Source organism: Acanthochromis polyacanthus, chromosome 5 (assembly GCF_021347895.1).
Source record: "Acanthochromis polyacanthus isolate Apoly-LR-REF ecotype Palm Island chromosome 5, KAUST_Apoly_ChrSc, whole genome shotgun sequence".
Lineage (NCBI taxonomy): Eukaryota > Metazoa > Chordata > Actinopteri > Pomacentridae > Acanthochromis > Acanthochromis polyacanthus.
The window spans coordinates 31,527,481-31,546,444 of NC_067117.1; the positions used below are offsets into that span (position 1 = coordinate 31,527,481).

An 18,964-nucleotide genomic window follows, 5' to 3' on the forward strand; every position below is an offset into this window, starting at 1 on the left:
TAAGATAAAAAGCGGAAAACTGCCTGATTCCTTCATCATGAATGTGAATCTTTTTGGTTTTTATGACAGTAAACTGACTATAATTGGGTTTGACATTTTATATACCATAACAAGAACTGAATTACTGGGGCCTGTTTCACGAAGCAGGTTTAACAAACTCTGAGTTTAATCCTCAACTCTGAGTTGATCTACTCTGAGACAGGAAACTCTGAGTTTTCGGTTTCACAACGGCTGATTTGAGTTGGTTTAATCAACTCGGAGTAGTTTCACTCGGAGTTTAGCGTGTGGACCACAACTCTGAAAAGACAGCATCAATGGAGCCCCAATTCGACGAGTCACCATGGCAACGGGGAAGCGAAAGGCTGCGTTTTTGAACTGGAAATTTTCAATGCGCTCATATGGCGAGTTTGAACACGTTTTTAGAAAGAAGTGCAACACCGCTGCAGCTGCAAAAGAGAGAGAGACGGTGTGGAGAACACTGCTGCCCGGATCAATGCGTAAGTTTAAATGTAGTCCTTTGTAATCGTAATAATATTACAGGGAAAAACTGTCTGAATGGCAGCCTAGTAAGTTATTTCATTTAGGTGAAATCTCGCTGGGGAGAAGCGCACGGGGCAGCAGCTTAAGATGAAATATAAAAACATTGTTCAAACAGGTCAGACCTCGGCATTATCTCATGGAGGTACTTCATGTTGATCATGTTTTACATTGTAAAGTAGCCTAAATATTAAGTGGCTGTTTGACTGTGCAGTTGTTTTATCCACACATAGCCTAAATGTCTGCATCCATATCATGTCCTGTTAAATAATTAAGCCTATTTAAACTAACATAGACTTCTGCTCAGCCAACAGAAAGAAAGCAGATGCCTGTAAAACGGTGGTATAAAAGGTCATGGATGCACATATATATATATATATATATGATTATTTAGTTCTCTTTTGTGTCTTTTTTGTCTTTTGGCTCCTCCTTCACACCACAAGAGACCTTGTAATTTTAAGTAGGCAACACTCCAAAGATTTATCCAAATGGTAGTTTAAGTTTACTGAAACATGTCACTGATCTGGGATGAAGAGGATGAAACTGTGTCTGCTGCCTTTACAGAGGGGGATCCAGAAAGGCATACAGAGGTATGTTACTGATAGTTCTCTTCCCATTCAGATTTTGGGTGGAATATAGAGTGTGACATTTAGCCTCCACTGAAGTATTGCACATTCTCATCTTTTTTTAACAGAGCATGGCTGGACAGCAGCAGGATGGTTCCTCATCTTCCACTGCACAGACTGACACAGTGAGATGGATGTTCAGGAAACACCAGAGGTTCATTCTGTGGAATTCATGTGCAACTGTATAATTTAATGTCCTCTATGTATTCCCAGTTATCAGTAAAACAGATTTACAAACTGCATTTGCTGAGAAAAATCAAAAAAACAGATTAGAAGGGCAGATCTGGAAATTGAAATACTGGAGCACAAAAAGTAATGATTAATAATGTCTAGACTGGATTTTTGATTCATTTAATGTTATCTTCATTGAAAAAAAACTGCATTTCTTTCAAACATAAGGACATTTGTAAGTGACCCCAACCTTGTGAACGGTAAATTTTTAATAAATTTGCAAAAATCTCTACATTTGTTTTTTTCTGTCAAATGGGGTGCTGAGTGTACATTAATGAGAAATAAAATAAACTTTTTTTGATTTTGGCAAATGGCTGCAATGACACAGAGTGAAAAATTTCAAGGGGTATGAATATTTTCCGTAACCACTGTACATGTAGTGAGGATGTGTTTAGTATTAAATTCTATTGACTCAGTTTCATGTGAATAACATTAAGATGATACTGTATTTGGTTTTAATCGTCTTTGACCTGTAATTCATCACATCACAGAATCTGACTCAAAGCTCATACGGTCAAGAACTGACTCGGAACCTTGAGGCTTTATAATAACACATAGCTTTAGAAAACATAACGTAATTACAGCCAGACTACTGCTGTTCTGTTATTGAATTTGTCACGAAAAGTTTTCCAACCCGTTTCATTACTTTCACATATTTCAGACACACTGGCAGCAGTGAATGCGCAGGAATGCAGCCCTCCTGCGCCAGCTCGAATACTTTAAATCTTGTATTACAGGCTTTGAGGGATTAGAGTTTATTATGTTGTCGGGGGATTAAGGTACATAAGTCCAACGAGTTGGAAAATTGAACTTGAAAGGAATGATGTGTATGTTTGTGTGTAAGAATACTGAACAACCATCCAGACACAAAAAACCCCACAAGTCCATTCTCTGAAGACAAATTTTTTATTAAGAAATAAAAAAAGTTTTACACCTTTGTAAAACCTGTTCAAACACATATTATTATTGTCATTTTTTTTGTCTTTTTTCTTCTTCTTCTAGCTTACAGGTTGGCCATAGAAATAAAAACCTTTCAAATTCTTTTTAAAAATGTTTTTTTCTTCGCCAAGAATTAAAAAACATTTTCCCATGTACATTCTCAAAAAAAGGAAAGGGCTGGTATACGGCGTAATGCAGGAAAAGACAGAGGTGTTGTCATTGGAGACCATGATCAGTCTGACAGACGGAGAAGATGGAGGGAGGACGAGCAGGACTCCATTTCCCAGAAGCCTTAGCATGGAGATCACATTCAACTTTACGTAATTTCTTTAGAATTTAGACTTAAATACCAAATGTTGTTGACAGTTTCCATTTTTTTGGTATCAAATTCAAAGATAGAGGTCGACTTTGCCATTAAGGAAATGGAGCCCAGCCCAGAGACTGACTTCAGCGATCAAACAGATGTTGCATCACATCTGTTTGATCTAACGATGCATCTATATCACAGAAACAGACAATCAGATTGTGGATCCTGCGGATATGTTCATAAATACGACATCGGCAATGTGAAATTTGAAATCCATTCCCGTGTGTACATGTAGTTTGGTTGTTTTCGTTGTAAAGCACTAAAGGTCGCAGGGTTTTGGCAGAATGATTTCGACTGAAATGTCTGGAAAAAGCAGAATGCAAAATTTTGCATACGAGGTTTTAAAAGGAAAAGCCCACGTTTGATATGGTGTGATCTGGTTTTTTAAATGGATGTGCTGCTTTCGTTGCCGGGCAGGTTTTCAAAACACACCCAGAATCAAGTTATTTGTTCCATCTCAAGCAAATTGGAGCTCCAAGGTTCTGGCTGGATTTTGCGGATGGTACTGACATTTGTAGGGGAACTTTGGTGGAGGTGTGGTTTTGGAGATCTGCCCCATTTTAATTTTCTTTTAGCAGCACAGCAGTTCTGAGATAGGCAGGAGGAACTGGTGGGCTTAGTGGCAGTGTTACTGTGTTTTCTACCCCTCACAAAGTCACAACTTACGTCCGTCACAGAAACCAAAAAAAGAAAATCGCATTTCGCTAGAAAATTCAGTTTGATGTGACAGCGCTTAATCATCATTTAATTCTCAGTGCATTTCAAACCACAAGATTTTTGATGGAATAGTGGTTCTGTTTGGTTTAGGTTCCGCATTTTGACCTTTTTTTTTCAATTAAACTGGACCCTGAAGATTCGAATTTTGAAATTCACAAGTTATTGTCTCACTTCAAAGGTTAGTACTACCATTAAGGAAAAACAGAATGGAAAAATAAACGTATTCTACAAAGTATTGCACGTAACAAATCATAGCGGTTTGCTTTTATTCTTTCTCTTCTTTTCTTGATTGATAGTTGTACATGATACTCCAATGACAGAGGTTTCAAATACACTATATTTGGAATACAAAAGGCAAATGTGACAGACACACAATCAAAAAAAATAAAAATAAAACAAGAAACTGTTGAATTCAACCAAAAAAAAAACAAGATCAGTAAAAATAAAAAGAAAGCAATTCTTTTTCTTTTTTTTCACGCTAAAAAATAAATCTTCAGAAACTTTTACGTTCACCCTGAAGGCGACTTTCACATTTCAACATTCGGCGGTAAAAACTTGTGCATCGCTAATGCTTCAATTCTCTTGCAAATTCATTATCTCTGAGAAAACAATCGGTTAGCTTAGGTTAACGGAAGGTTTACGAAGGCTAACTGACAGGGAGTGTAAGAAGGCAGAGGGGCTGGTACATACTGTAAATATACACAGAGAGGCAGAATAAACTGATAAATGACTGCATTAGTTATTATTTCTGGCCCATATTTCCTTTTTAAAAGAAGGATCTTAGCACGAGGTAAGTTTAGCCTCATTTACAAGATAGTTTTGCGATATATGTTTGATTTTTATTTTTGCTACCGGCAGTTATTTCTTGAATTCTGCACAATTTTAAACAAATTTCCAAGTCCTTTTTGCATAAGGTTTTTACACTTTCCGATGCTGTTGTTCTTGCTAGTGACTGACAGTTTTCTTCTCCTCAGTGCAAAGATCCTTCAGAGGAACCAAGAGCCAGATCTGTACAAAAAGTTTACGATTAAAATGAAGCTTTGTATCTGTATTAAAATGGGAGCTTAGCTGTACAAAGACGACTTATATAGGAAAAGTTGTATGAAAATAGATGTCTGCTGTGGATTTGGTTTTCGCAAATCCCTTTTAATGATATCTACTACTTTATTCTATGTGAAGAAATGAAATAAAACTGACGAAAAATGATCAGAGCTTAACACGAAACATGAAATGAGGCCCTGGTCTGGCTATTACTTCTGATGTTGGTCGAATTCCTGCAATGTGCGTGTACTGTATAACTGTATGCATGCTGTTTTCATGTGTCTGCTTCTGGGAGAACCGAAGCAGAGTGTTTCGACAGTATTCGGATAGATTTTTTATTTATTTTTTGTTACAGGAGAGGCCACTGAGAACCCTGAATAAAAAGATGGCAGTATTCGTTTTTGGCCTCGCCATTTGATATGAAATCCAAATTATACAAATAAGGTGCATTAAAGGCTCACTTCGACTCGCTCTCTCTCAATTTTTGCCTTTGATTGTGGATAAAATAGGCAGTTAAGGTGTGATTTTTTTCCCGTTCCACGTGACAAAGAGCTGCCATTTCAAGCTGGATCGGTTCTGATTACTACTGCTGCAGCTCTTTGTCACCCACAGTTAGAAAGTCTAATTTTTTGGAACGCTGGGCTAATGCAGCTATACAGTAGACAAAAGCACTACAGAGAAGGTCCTGAGTGGATGGTCGGCTGGTGACACATACACATGGGAAACCCCTTGTTACACAGACGGATTGAAATGAAGGTAGCAGTGGTAATTGTCATACCTCTCACAGTCTGCTCTCAGTTGGTAACAGTTCACATCACCAGTAAAATGGCCCCTTGTTATTGTGATTGATGCAATGTAGATTTGCGGTTAAAAATCAGCCAGCATCGAGGAGGCTGTTAATGTATCGCAGGGCAGGTTTTAACCCGGAGCCAACGATTAACAGAGTTTGGATATTGCTAGTTTCGTGTCAACTTCTCAACAAATAGTCTGTTGTGACATCCAATCCAAAAAAAACAAGAATATATTAATCTAAGCGAAGGGAGATCCGGCTGCTGTCGCTTCGTTTCTGTTGTTGCAGCGTTTTCAGATCTTGCACAGTCTGGCATTTCATTTGCTATTCATTCGGTTAATCCTGGATGGCAATTCTGCCCAACTCGCACTTTTTCTGAGCAGTTTTCTCTTGAAACGAAGCTCCTTATCTTGAATTCTAATTGAGGTGAAGTGACACGGCGACTCCGTAAAAGGCCAAACTCTGTCAGTCACTGACTGAATCTGCCTGCAGCCAGATGCCACATTTGACAGCATCTGGAAGGAGCTCTGATGGGTCGACAGCGTGACGCTGGCCGATCTGTTGGCAGTGTAACCCAACCAGTGGTTGCTTTAAGTCACTGGGTGAGTGACATGTTGTTGAACCGCTGGCTGGCTGATTTTATCCAAATTAAATACTGTCGACTGGTATTTACAGAAGAGGAAAAGCTATAAACCCCCAACACCTACAAACATACAGATGCGGCCATTGTAGAATTCCCATTGGTGTTTTTGACTGTGCAGTAAATTGATTGCCAGTTGAAAGCCCTACAACCCCCCAACGAGAGAAAATATTTGGGAAAAATCTGCTGAATTGTGTGTTTGTGTGATGTTAAAGGCTGAATTGTCAGGACCAAGGCAGAACAAAACGCATAATGGGAACTATACTACAATGGCTGCCATTGTAAATGCATGATTTGTATAATAGCTTAGTATTTTCACCAGATGAAAGAAGTGTTCCTTCTTCTATGTAAAACTACAGCAATTCAATAGTGAATACCAATAACATTAATAATAATAATAAAAAAATCTAAACATTGACAGAGGAAAAAACTAATAATAATGTATCTTCCTCTGTAGAAAAAAAACAAATCCAATCCAAAAAACAAAAAAATTTAAGCCAAGAGTGCCTAGTGCAGTCACTAATGTACTGTAAACTGGTCTAGGACAGAGAGAGATAGATAAAGAGATAGATATAGATAGACTGATTAGCTACTACTGTACAGTACGCCACAGACGACACACTCAAGGGTTCAACCTCCACACTTCAAATCCTTTCAGATACGTCTCTCTTTGTGTAGGAGCAGGTTTCCCCATTGTAGGCTCAGTGCTCGTGTTCTCTCTATGGAAGATGGAAATATTTGTGCTAAGGTGCATTTAAAAACCAGGATTCTGGTTCGATAAGGGTCAACAGCTGTTACGACTGCGGAAAGGATACATTTTTCTGATTTTTTTTATTTTTTTCAGCAGCACGGGGGATTTTGTGCATTCGTGACCCAAAAGAGTGGTAAATTTCCATTTTCATTGCTGACAATCTGGGGAAAAGAGGCGATACGTGGAAATAATTTGACTCTGGTGGCTGCAGCTGTGCAGTTTTGTTTTGAGATTTGGTCTGCCATGTTTTCTTGCCACTGGAGTTTGATTTAAATTCACAATTTATGTGATTGGGGCACATTCCCCATCTAGAATTTTAGTTTGGTTGAGAGTCTTGCCTAGTGCAGCTGATTTCAGAAATTCTGCTGATTAAAAGGAGCACAAGCCTGTCTTTCGTCTCAACAGGGCCTCGACTGAACGCAGTGGAATCAAATAAGCCAAAGCTGAACCCTAATGGCACGTGTCCTCGGATTAGTGCATCACAAGCAAAAAATCATTCCCCGAAACATCTGTTTTTGGGGGGTCCATGATCAACGTAGGAACCTTTTCTATTTTTCATGGCTACAAAACGCCGTTTGATTCCAAGACTCAATAATCGCTTTCTTCCTGCTTTTTTTTCAGAACAACGGCTGGCTATCTGCAGAATCAGCTGGTGGAACAAACAGAAATCATCCAGCGTGTGACCAGAGGCTGGTGCAAATTTGCCACATTGCCTTCAAATGAGACAACAGTGGAGCATGTAGTCACATGAAATTGACTAATAGGAAAAAAAACTAACTAAAAAAAAAAACAGCTTGTGAGTAATTCGGAAATAGATTTGAAATGTGATGGCTACCCTCTCAAGAAAACCACCAACAGCAAACTTCTTCTCAAGTATTCCTAAAAGATTTGAAAAGTGAAACTTTTTTTTTTAAATCCTTAAAACCCTTATCAGTCCACCAGACAGACATAGACAGACAGACAGAAAGCTAGCTAGCTTTAGAAGCATTTTTAGAGGACAGAAGAGGAGAGGAGAGCGATCTCATGGAGAGCCTCCGCCTCATTCCTTTACATCATGGTTTCTACGATGGTGTGGGTGGGAGCCTTCATCAGCATGCCCTTGTTCCCGTTGGGGTCCAGCGGGTAGGCGAGGTCCTTGGGGCCGCGGTGGTCTGCTGGACGGGAGCTGGCGCCGCCACGAACCGGGGCTGCCACCGCCTTAATCCTCTGCAGGGACGGAGGAGGAAGGATGAGGAGTGGAGTGAGCAATAATGCAAAGGGGAAGACAGCAGGGAAAAGAGGGGAGATGGGAGGGATAAAACACACAAAACAGGAGATTAAACAGGGTTAGAATGAGGCGTAGGCTTAAAAACTGGATTAAAAACCAATTACAAGCCAACCTACAAAACCAGAATCTGAACAAGTGATGTAAGAGATCATTTGGGGTTTTTTGGGTGTTTTTTATGCTTTTTTAGCCAGTCAGTATGCATACATTTCACTGCAGATCTGACCCAAACTTAAAACATGCACTGCAAAAAATAATAACAAAACATAGTTTCATTTCAGCAGCTGGAGCACAAAAAATACTGGAAAATAATTATCATTAAAAAACACTGTAATTTCCATGAATAAAATTCCTTTTCCAGCAAGGAACCCTGTGTTTTTGGCTTCACAGTCTTCAAAGAAGCATATTTACATGGCCAAAAGCATATATATTGTAAAATATATACACATATGTGACTATAGATCTATGGATGGGTAAATAGACATGATGTTGGAATGATGGCGTAATCATAAATAAAGATAAAATTTGTATTTTGACAGATTTCTTATGCAAATAGATATGAACACTGCTTTTGGTCATGAAAACATCTGTACTTGTACTGGATATAACCAACCAATATGTAAAATTACTGAACCAACACTTCTTTTTCTGTTAATCGTCACAAACTGTATCTAAATTTAGAAATACATTCACAGCATTAAATGTGTATTGAGCAGTTTCATCTATTAAATAAAAAGGAAATGTTTGTGAAAATAAATGCAGGTTTCTAGTGCTGTTTTACATTTCACGTGTTAATTCACCACCTGCTTTTGCAATTTTATTAATATTATCATGTTTTTTTTATTATGGAAATATAGAAGGAAAAATCTGTATGCTTGCAGGTTGTCAGTATTTCTTAGAACATTTGAATGCATTTCTACAGGGTGACTATGGGATTTGACAGCTCCAGAGTGAACTACCAGATGGCTGATCCACTCACCTCAATGAGCGGCCCGTCAGATCGGATGATCTTGATGACCACCACCATGGGAATGCAGATCATGGAGGCCAGGGCCAGAGTCCAGCCTATTCCAACGGCCCAGTCAGGGTACTGGTACACCTTGTTGTACGTCAATGGCTTGTATCTGACCAAGGAGAAGATAAAGCAGCCCTGAAACGGAAGAGGGACACTTGTTTGAATCCAAAATCCATTCAGAACATTTTTATACGTGCTCATTTGGCAAAAATTCTAATTTAATGTATATAAAATAGAGTTTTTAGACATAATACGGACTCAACATGGTGAACAGCATTAAAGCAAACATGAAAGATCACGATGACACTAGTGTTAATTTAAGGAAGCAGGAGAATTGTTGAAATGAAAAGAGGAAGAAGAAGTTACACTGTTGCATCAGACTGAAGTCGACTAGTTTCCTGGATATGTGCGGCTCTTACCATGCACAGTAAAGGAGTGATAACAGACCAGCTCCATTTCATCCAAGGATTTGGTCTGTAGCCAATCATGTCCTCAACCGCATCGTAGAAATTATCAACGCCTGCAAAGACAACAAAAATATTCACTGCTGTACCTTCTCCACATTTATTTATACGGTAAGTCTGCAAGGTACTGCATTGCTGCTGCACTAGATCTGCAATTACAACCGTGGTTTCTAAACTTTCAGAAATGGAAAGTGCCATTATTTACCTAAACATAGCTTAAAAATGCATAATTACACCGAATATATACCGATCAGCCACAGCGTTAAACCACTGACAGGTGAAATGAATGACATTGATCATATTGGTGCTATGTGGTGTTCTGCTAGAAAATCTTGGATTTTGGCATCTGTGTTGATGAGACTTTGACACAAAATAAAACAGAACAAACACACTCCCTCATGCAAATAAAATCCTCAATGTCGCTGCTGGAGAATGCACCCCACCACATCGCAAAAACATCAAACATCTTGAGGAACATGTGGGGGAACATGGCAATTGCCCAAGATGTTGATCTGACCTCCAAACTTCCTGGACCGCATTCTGATAAAGCATCAACAGGACTCAGTGGAACAAGTTTGATTCCCAGAGGAACTACTGCACAACCCAGAGTACCCAAAGGATCCACTGCTATAAGGGGGACCTACGCAGGGTTTGGCAGGTGCTTTTAATGTTGTGTCATTCTAGAATCCGAGGACATTTGAGCTTCAACATCTTTGAAAAACAAACCTTATCTTTTACAATTGTCTGCTGCATATTCATCAGTAATGGGTAATAAAACATCAAAGGTTTGATTAGCTCAGCTTACACGTCAGTGGTGCCATTTTTATTCCATGTTTTATATGTTGTTTGCTAACCCTACTCTAATCACATTAACAGGGTTGCTAATCAATGCTAATGTTAGCTTTTCGTCTGGAGTAGAAGCTAGACATTTGGCTAGCTGTTACTGCTGTCCAAAAGGACAAACTTTTTGATGAAAAAAGGCAAGAAAAAAGTAAAAAGAGTTTGTCTTATCCTGATAATATGCATAACAGGGTTGCATGAGGTAGAGTGAGACATTCAATCATTTTTTTCTTCTTCTACCAGCTAAATGGTTATGCTAACGGGGTTTTTGTGGGACATTCCATGCATAATAATTGTTATTTAAAATACTAAGTTGAATAAAAAAAATGCTCCTAAAATCATACGAAAAAGGGAGATTTAAATTTCATTTTAATTGTTTAATTTGAGATTCGAATTGATGATCAGGGGTGTGGGACAACAGAAAAATGGCATGTTGGGGGAAACTTCGGACTTCTGCGGTATTTAAAAAAACATTTTCAAACATTCTTTTCTCCTAGTTATTGTAAAATTGGTCTCAGGACAAGTAAATTTACATTAACAGCTGCAAGTTTTAGTACTTTGTACATAGATTATTTGAAATTCAATGGGTGGGACTGAAAATGTCCTCCAATTCTCGAATGACCCTTCGAATAATGTGGCTGATCGGGTGTATAACTTTATGTACACTAAAGTGAACTAGTAAAATAATAAATACACTCCAAGCAGGCAGTACATTGCTACCACATGTATTTAATATATTTGATACTCACCATAAACCCAGGCAACAGCTATACATTCAAAGAATGCCACCCACAGAAGGCACACACCGCTAGCTGCATAGTAGTCAAACAGCTGGAAAACATACATGCCACCCTGCAGGAAGACAAGAAGGCAAACAGCGAGAGTTAAAAAAAAAAACGACAGTTTTTTTTCTTCCACGGGGACTTTTTAGTTCCTTTTTTAAACAACATCTGTTTGTGTGGTTTCAGTACAGGAAGGTAGTTTAGCTTTAACCAGGAATATTTATTAACCTATAAGATTGTAATTCGTACACGGGTTTTCTGGAAGAATCGTGGTGCAAACGTGAGCAGCCGACTTGTTCACACGTGCGACACGTCCAGGCCTGCACGTGTGTGTCCACTGTTAAAACTGCTAACAATCATGGGAATCCTAAACTTGAACCAGGCCAACGCAGCCAGAAAAAGATGTTGTCATGGGAACAACAGAGAGAGAAAGAAAGAAAGAAAGAAAGAAAGAAAGAGAGAGAGAGAGAGAGAGAGAGAGAGAGAGAGAGAGAGAGAGAGAGAGAGAGACAGAGAGCAGAGAGGAGGAGGTTGGGAGGGAGAGCAGAAAACAGGATGACAGTGAAAAGGCTGCTGTGTGAGAGCAGAAGGAAAGGCTGGGAGGAAAGAGAGGATGAGGATGGAGGGAGAAAAGGGGGGTGATCGGAGGTGAAAGGAAGATCATCTTGGAGATAGAAGTCGGAGAAACTGCTTGATCAGACAGTTTTCACCATAAATATAGGAAAATATGTTGATTTTAGGGTCAAATGCGCTCTCTTGTCTCATTACTCATCAACCTACAGGTATTTCATCAAACTATGTCTTATCTTAAAGTGTTTTTTTTTTCTTCAGAATAATAGCCGACACCTCCAGGAAAATACTGATATTATGCATTTTTCTATTTGGTTTAACATGCATGCAGTGACTCAGTTAAAGTCTGACTGGAAGAAACTTGAGCAAATATTTAAAATAAAAGATGCCTTGTTGTGCTATTTGTAATGTGCAACCCGACATTTCCAGTGAAAGAAGGAAGTTACTGATAGCCATCTGCCATTTCTGCTATTGTGTGACACATTCTCACACACACAAAATTCTGAGAAGTCTGCTGTCAAGGTTAATTGTGTCTGTTTAAACTTGCATCACACGCAGACCTTCAGATGTTAGGTCGTTATTGTTTAACTCAACGCTGGTCATGAGCTGTGAAATCAGGGCCAATCAAATGTCGTGCAACTGTTGGGTCTTTGAACGAAACTTGGCAGATGAAGCTTTCTGGTGCCGCATTCAGAAAACACTCAACATGCAGACTTGGTAATGCTCACAGTAAAGGTCAAGTTTTCAAACTTTGTGAAGGTTTTCTATATTATTTTTTTTTTAGCTTTTCATGGTCCATTTCAAGCACACGTCCCTCTAAGCAACCCCACAGAGCCGACATGCACATATGCATGTGCTGAAAAAGGTGCTGAAAAACTCAAAATTATGCATCAGTATGATCGAAGTTGGGGCCAAACTGTCAGCAGCTTAATCTTCAACCAAAAAGGAGGAGGATACGGAACAAAAATAGGAAAAACAAGAAGGAAATTTGTTGTGAGGGACAGTTAAAGACAAAGATGAGAGATGGAAGCGAATGAGAAGACAGGAGAGAGATAAAGTAAGAAGGGATGAAAGCAGGAACAAGAAGGAAGGAGGAGGAGGATGCTAAAAGATTTGGAAACGCTATATCAGTTCTACTGTATCTATTAATACCGGAGGAGGGATGGGAAGTTCTCATGACTTGACAGTATAAATAGCCGCCTGTCATCTCTCCAGGGATCGACACTAATAGCTGTCTGAACGCTGTTGTTCCTGCTGTATTGAGCTGGGGGCTGAAACGAGGTCAGCAGCTACAGTATATACATGTGATTATCAATAGGTGATGCAGCTTCACTGGAGAAATACTAGAACTGTGGTGTGTGGATTTCTGTAGTTCTGTTTTACTATGATTCAGGGACCATTAGAGCCTAGTGTTGACACTATTTACTTACACTACCGTTCAAAAGTTTGGGGTCACCCAGACACTTTCATGTTTCCCATGAAAACTCACACTTTTATTCATGTGCTAGCATAACTGCACAAGGGTTTTCTAATTATCAGTTAGCCTTTAAACAGCATTAGCTAACACAATGTAGCATTAGAACACAGGAGTGGAAATGTTCCTCTGTACCCCTATGGAGATATTCCATTAAAAATGATCCATTTCATTTACCACATTAACAATGTTTAGACTGTATTCCTGATTTATTTAATGTAATCCTTATTGAAAAAAAAAAAACAGTTTCTTTCTAAAATGTGGACATTTCTAAGTGATGTCAAACTTTTGAACAGTAGCATATATTACGGGTAATATTTTATTGTAATCTTGATCTACATTGATTGTGATGTGTTTTAAATGTAACAAGAGAGACAGAAAACTTGTGGCTGCAGAGTATTAATTTACTTTAGGCGCTGTTTAAAATGCAGGTTTATGTGAAAATAATGAAGGTGACGCCTACAGTGTGCTATTTTACTGTACATGCAATGGAAGGAGAGGTGTGTTTGAGATGTGTAGCAAAAAACTGATGAAGAAATCATAATGCATATATCTCTAACTTCCGAGAGCTGAACTGGAAGCATTCTGTGTCAAAAAACTGCATTGAAAAAACATTTTATTTTGTATGTTCATAGTGTGTATATTCACCACCAGTCAAAAGTTTTAGAACACCCCAATTATTCCATTTTTAATTGAAATTCAAGTAGTTCAAGTCCAACGAATAGCTTGAAATAGCCATTTACAAATTAATAATATAAAATAGACTATTTCTGATTCATTTAATGCTATCTTCATTGAAAAAAAATGCTTTTCTTTAAAAAAGTAAGGACATTTCTGAGTGACCCCAAACCTTTGAACGGTCGTGTATGCTCTCGTCAAGTTTAATTCTACTGTACATTACGTTTCAGTTTTTTCTGTTCCTTTGTAGTGGTGTTGTTACCTTGGTAACCATGGTAAGTCCAAGCAGGTAGCTGATGCAGCAGATGATAGCGATGAAGACCTCTCTGCGGTATCCCTTCCTTAGGAAGGACGGATACAGATCCACCAGTGATGTGATCTGCCCTTCCACCTCCACAAACTGTGAGAGAACACAGAGAAGCAGTGGTTTAATCAGAAAAACACGTGAATGCACATCCACCGACAATCCGAGCTGCTATTTTACGCTTTCAAATTCTGCTGCGTTACATCTCTCGCCTCTCATCTTTTCAGTCCCCCTCTTGTAAAAAAGGATCACAGACCCCCTGTGTGGTTAAACACAGACAGATTTCACTGTTGTCACTTCACAGAATTCTGAGGTACTGAAGTGTAACTTGACATGAAGCTTTATTCTCGGAGGGCTGAGCGAGTACATGCGGCTATTTTCGGGACGTGTGCGCTTTTTGCTTTCACATGCAGACCAGTGGTCATTTCAGTGGCAGCACATGCAGAGGCTTTTAGCGCTGCAAAGTGAGCGTCGCATTCAAATACCGTAGCTGTACTCTACAATGTTTAACCGTTTATCATCACCTCTGATTGCATATCTATTTATGCTAAATAAACCGCTGTGTGGGGAGCAGTTAAGTAATTTGAAAGTTGTGAATGTTATCTTTAACCTCCAACTGCTCTCACTCTAATGGCAGCTCGTGTGTGGAAGTTTCCACTAACCTGACTGTCGAGGCCAAGCAGCAGCAGCATAATGAAGAAGAGGATTGCCCAGAGTGTAGGAAAAGGCATCATGGTTACAGCCTTGGGGTAGGCGATGAACGCCAGGCCTGGACCTGCAGAGGAGTGGGGAAGGAGGGGGGCAAGAGCAGACAGAGGAGGTGGGGAGGGGCCAACATTAGTATCACGTGATAAGCTCATCTGATCTGCATCCCTGTAGGGGGGGAAACGAAGCCCCAAACATCGGAGACGCAGAGCAAGATGTAAAAAAACAAAGCTTCTCTACAATACTGCTGGTATGTTTGTGTGTGTCGTGTGTATTTGTATAAAATTAGATGCTAGCATACCTACACACGTCTTTACTTACCTCTTACGGCAACACATTATGACACATTACTAGCTGTGTGCACTCAACACATGACATAGCTTTATAACATTTACGACATATTACATGAACATCTTAAAATAACGCAGCAGAAGAAAACAGAAGAATTATTACAAACAAGTGCAATATTAAATGTACATTTCTGAGTATAGTGTAGCTGCATCTCTGTGGAAGTAAGTAAGTTATGAGAGAAATCGTGAAGCATTTACAATTATGATGATTTCTAACTAGCACATGTATGGTTACCAATAAGACAGTCGACCACCGTACACATTACAGCAATTATACCTAAAGTTTAGCCTGCTTAAGGTGTGTTTGATTTACTTTCAACTGCTTCAAAAACGGTAAATCAAGCACATCTTAATTCCTCAAACAATTTCAGTATGTCAACACCTACGCCACTTGAGCCGTTTTGCATCCCTCCCTGAAAAAAGCATGAGCCTTTCTCTGAGGAATGCAAAATGACCATTGCAAAACAGCAGCAGATGTAAACTGAGTGGTCAAATAAAAAGCAAAGGCTTTTCTTTTCTTCTTTTTTTTTTTTTTTTTTAATATTTTTTTTTTTACAAGGTCTAATTTGACATCGATGCTACATTGGGAACTGTAAAAACAGAAGTTAAGGAACAAGGAAGCAGCCATAACAGCAAAACAGCATTGCAGCTGATAGCAAGATATGTCAATATGTTCCATTGATGTAGCAAATTATGACAAGGCATCCAACCAAACACCGCGTTGACTCAAAAAAAGTAGTACCAACTTCCAGTCCCCGAGAGGGAAAATGCTTTGCAGAACGTTAAACCTAGTAAATTAACTCATGACATCACATCAAACACTTGACTGTACAAGAATACTGCATTTTAAATCCTACGTTTTCTTTTCTTTTTACAGTTTTCTTTCTTTGTAGCACATTTTTCAGTCAACAGAAGCCACAGCATGTGCACTTACATTGCTCTGTGAAAATAAACACCATATTCTCTGTGTGTTTATACTCTTCTATGCAGATGACATTTACTTATCTGTTAAGATACCTCAGGATCAAGCAGTCGCAGTTACGGCAGACGTACTTGAGATGTTCCTAAACTTTTGATAATCTGCTTGCCTGGCTGAGATTGATGACCTCGCTGGCGTTTAAATAGTCAATATATTCTGATATCTACTTGACCTGCTCTGGTATCAGTCTCCCTCTACATCAATATCTGAGCTCTGTGTTATCTATGTGTGGTGTTCTGCCTGTAGTTCCACTTCTTTTCCAGTTTCCTGTGGTGTGGCCCACTCACTAAAGAACTCTGACTTTGGACATTATCTTACATTAAGATGGCACGACAGAACTGTGCAACATTTTCTCAACTGGGTTGGCAGCATGGACCATTTTTGAAGGTAGCCAACTGTGCTAAGCTATATTTGATCTTGTCAAACGGTATGCTTTTAGAGCATTAGATGGAGTAGATGGAGCAATATCTTTGTTTTTTCCATGCTGTTGTCTCATTAAAGGTCAAACAAGATGCATTAACCCTCCGAACCCCAAAACCCATCAGTGGGTTTGAAAAATGTTATTTTTTTTCTTTTTTCTTCAACCAAGAAACAACAAACACAAAGAACACTAAAATTACACTGTCTTTCATGGAAAGAAGCTGTAAAAAAAAAAAAGCAGATTTTCAACTTAGTAACTCTCTGTGATCTACAGATTCATCGGGAAAATGATGCAATCTATGCTTAAAATCGTCATGTCATCAAAATCACTTTAGTCTATTTATCTTATTCAAAACTTTAGCCAAAAAAACACATTTAAACTAACCAGATTCTAAAAAAAGAAAATTAAAGTAAAAATTCTGCCATGACCAACAGTCACAAAAATTCCCTTCTTAATTTTTTAATCAAAACAAGGACAGGAGAGTATGAAAAAAGTGACCAGACATTGCTTGGGGTTCAGAGGGTTAAATATTAAAACATGTCAAGTGAAGCATGTAGATTAAATCAGCTTCAATAGAATGAGTCATCGGTCATCCTTGATCAACCATTATCTGATTTGGGACTTGAAAGACGAGCATAAATGAAAACCTTGGGTCTGAAAACCAGGCGTGACTCAATAAACTGGCCTATCATTGTTTGCTTGCAAAAACAAAGTCACTCTGTTATAAGGCTCCACCAATAACTGTAGGAAACACACTCTAAATCCATGAAAAAGATGCTGGCACTTGTTGCAATAAAAGACCCTGTGGCTATGAAACCAAATGATTCATATCTGAGGTGCAGCCTAGTTTTTCTTTGGTTTTTCGTGATTTTTGTGAACAGACAAGACAAAACAGATACAGTTGCTTGTTCTAGCTGTTGGAGTAGAAACATAGCTAACGAGCACATATGCCAAAAATGTCATTCTGATTGACAGGAACCACAACAATGGTAGAAAAGGAGCATCTCAGAGCCCAAAACTCTGACAGCATGTTAAAGCACTGGCACAAGATGCACAGCTACCTCTGAAAGGTTCAACTCCAATGCCTCTCCCCAACTCGCTTTATCCGAAGCGACCAAATATCCTCCTGTTTTCTCACATTCTGCTTTCGTCAAGGAGTGTTTGATTGCGGAAGCTTCCATATTCCGATGCCGTCATTTGTCATTGATCAGGGAATCCACTCAATTCCAAATTGCAACTCAGTTCGAAATCGAACGTTTGGGGCTAATTGTTGTTGTTTTTTGGGTTTCGTTGCTGTTTTTTTTCTTTATTTTCTCTCTCTCGCTTCAAAATCAACTGTTGTTTTAATTGGTTAACCAGGAAGCAGCGCCCACCATCACTGCCGCCTTTTTTTTTTTTTTTTTTTTTTTACAGAACCCTCGTACCTGACTCTGCCACATCAGCAATGTCCACCCCTTGCTCTTGTGCCATGAAGCCCAGGACGGAAAATATTGCGAAGCCAGACACAAAACTGGTACCACTGTTGAGGGCTCCCAGCAGCAAACAGTCCCTATGTCACACATACGTCATGAGGAGGATTTGTTAATGAACACACAAGGATCCCGTCACCCCCTCCCCCAACCCCCCAGCCTAGCTCTGCCCCGTCTACTGCTAAAGCCCCCTCCTCCCGCCCTCACTGAAAACTGACCGCCTCACCTGTAGCAGTTGTATTTGTACTTGTTGTAGCTCCCCAAGGACGTCATGGCGCCCAGGCAGATGGCGTAGGAGAAGAAGATCTGCGTGCCGGCGTCGATCCACACCTAGCAAAGTGGAGGGGTAGGGTGGGGGGAAGGAGTGGGGACAGAAAGGCTGAGGCCTGCTGATGAGGGGGTCGCATGCCCTAGTTTTAACCAGGAATTTTACTTCCGTTGGGAAAATGAAAGCCTCTCATCTTCTACTTCCTGTTGCGATTAGAGGTAAAAAGCTATAGATAGATGGGAATTTGTCACTTAGATTGTCCACTTAACTGCAAATGAAAGACCTACTGTAGTATTTGCGGAGCGAGTAGGATGGTAAACACAGACAGGAAATGGAGGAAATGATTCCTGCCATCTGCAATAACTGTTTTAAACTGCTCATCACCTCACTCTCTGCTGCTTTTGCGTTGCTTGCACGTGTTGCATTGCTGTTTACAAGACTAGAACTTCCGCATTTGACACTAAAAGGTGCATTTTCAACTTCAGTGTTATTCATAGTTTATTTGTAGCATTCTGTAGTATATTTTATGTTACGCTATGCTCCTTCTGCTTGCTACTGCAACAACAGCTTCTCCTTGGGGATAAATCAAGTATTTCTGATCTGTATCTTCAATAGTAAACTATAGGAGGGCACAAATATTTCTGTTACTTTCTGGGATTCAGAAACGTTTGATTACACTTGCTGCTAATCTGACTCTGCTTCTTATTTGTCTTACAAATCTTTTTTTTAATAGTTTATATGC

At 39.3% G+C, this 18,964-nt stretch overlaps 1 protein-coding gene across 1 annotated transcript in view; it reads right to left on the reverse strand.

The window, feature by feature from the left end:
- Positions 1–2,281: 2,281 nt before the first annotated feature.
- LOC110954294 (sodium- and chloride-dependent taurine transporter-like) overlaps positions 2,282–18,964 on the reverse strand; it is a 39,941-nt gene continuing 23,258 nt past the window's right edge. The window contains 8 exon segments of the mRNA XM_051948525.1: positions 2,282–7,845; positions 8,883–9,053; positions 9,338–9,438; positions 10,972–11,074; positions 13,989–14,126; positions 14,693–14,805; positions 17,910–18,034; positions 18,181–18,284. Of these exon segments, the coding sequence (XP_051804485.1) occupies positions 7,687–7,845; positions 8,883–9,053; positions 9,338–9,438; positions 10,972–11,074; positions 13,989–14,126; positions 14,693–14,805; positions 17,910–18,034; positions 18,181–18,284 (1,014 nt within the window). The 3' untranslated portion in view covers positions 2,282–7,686.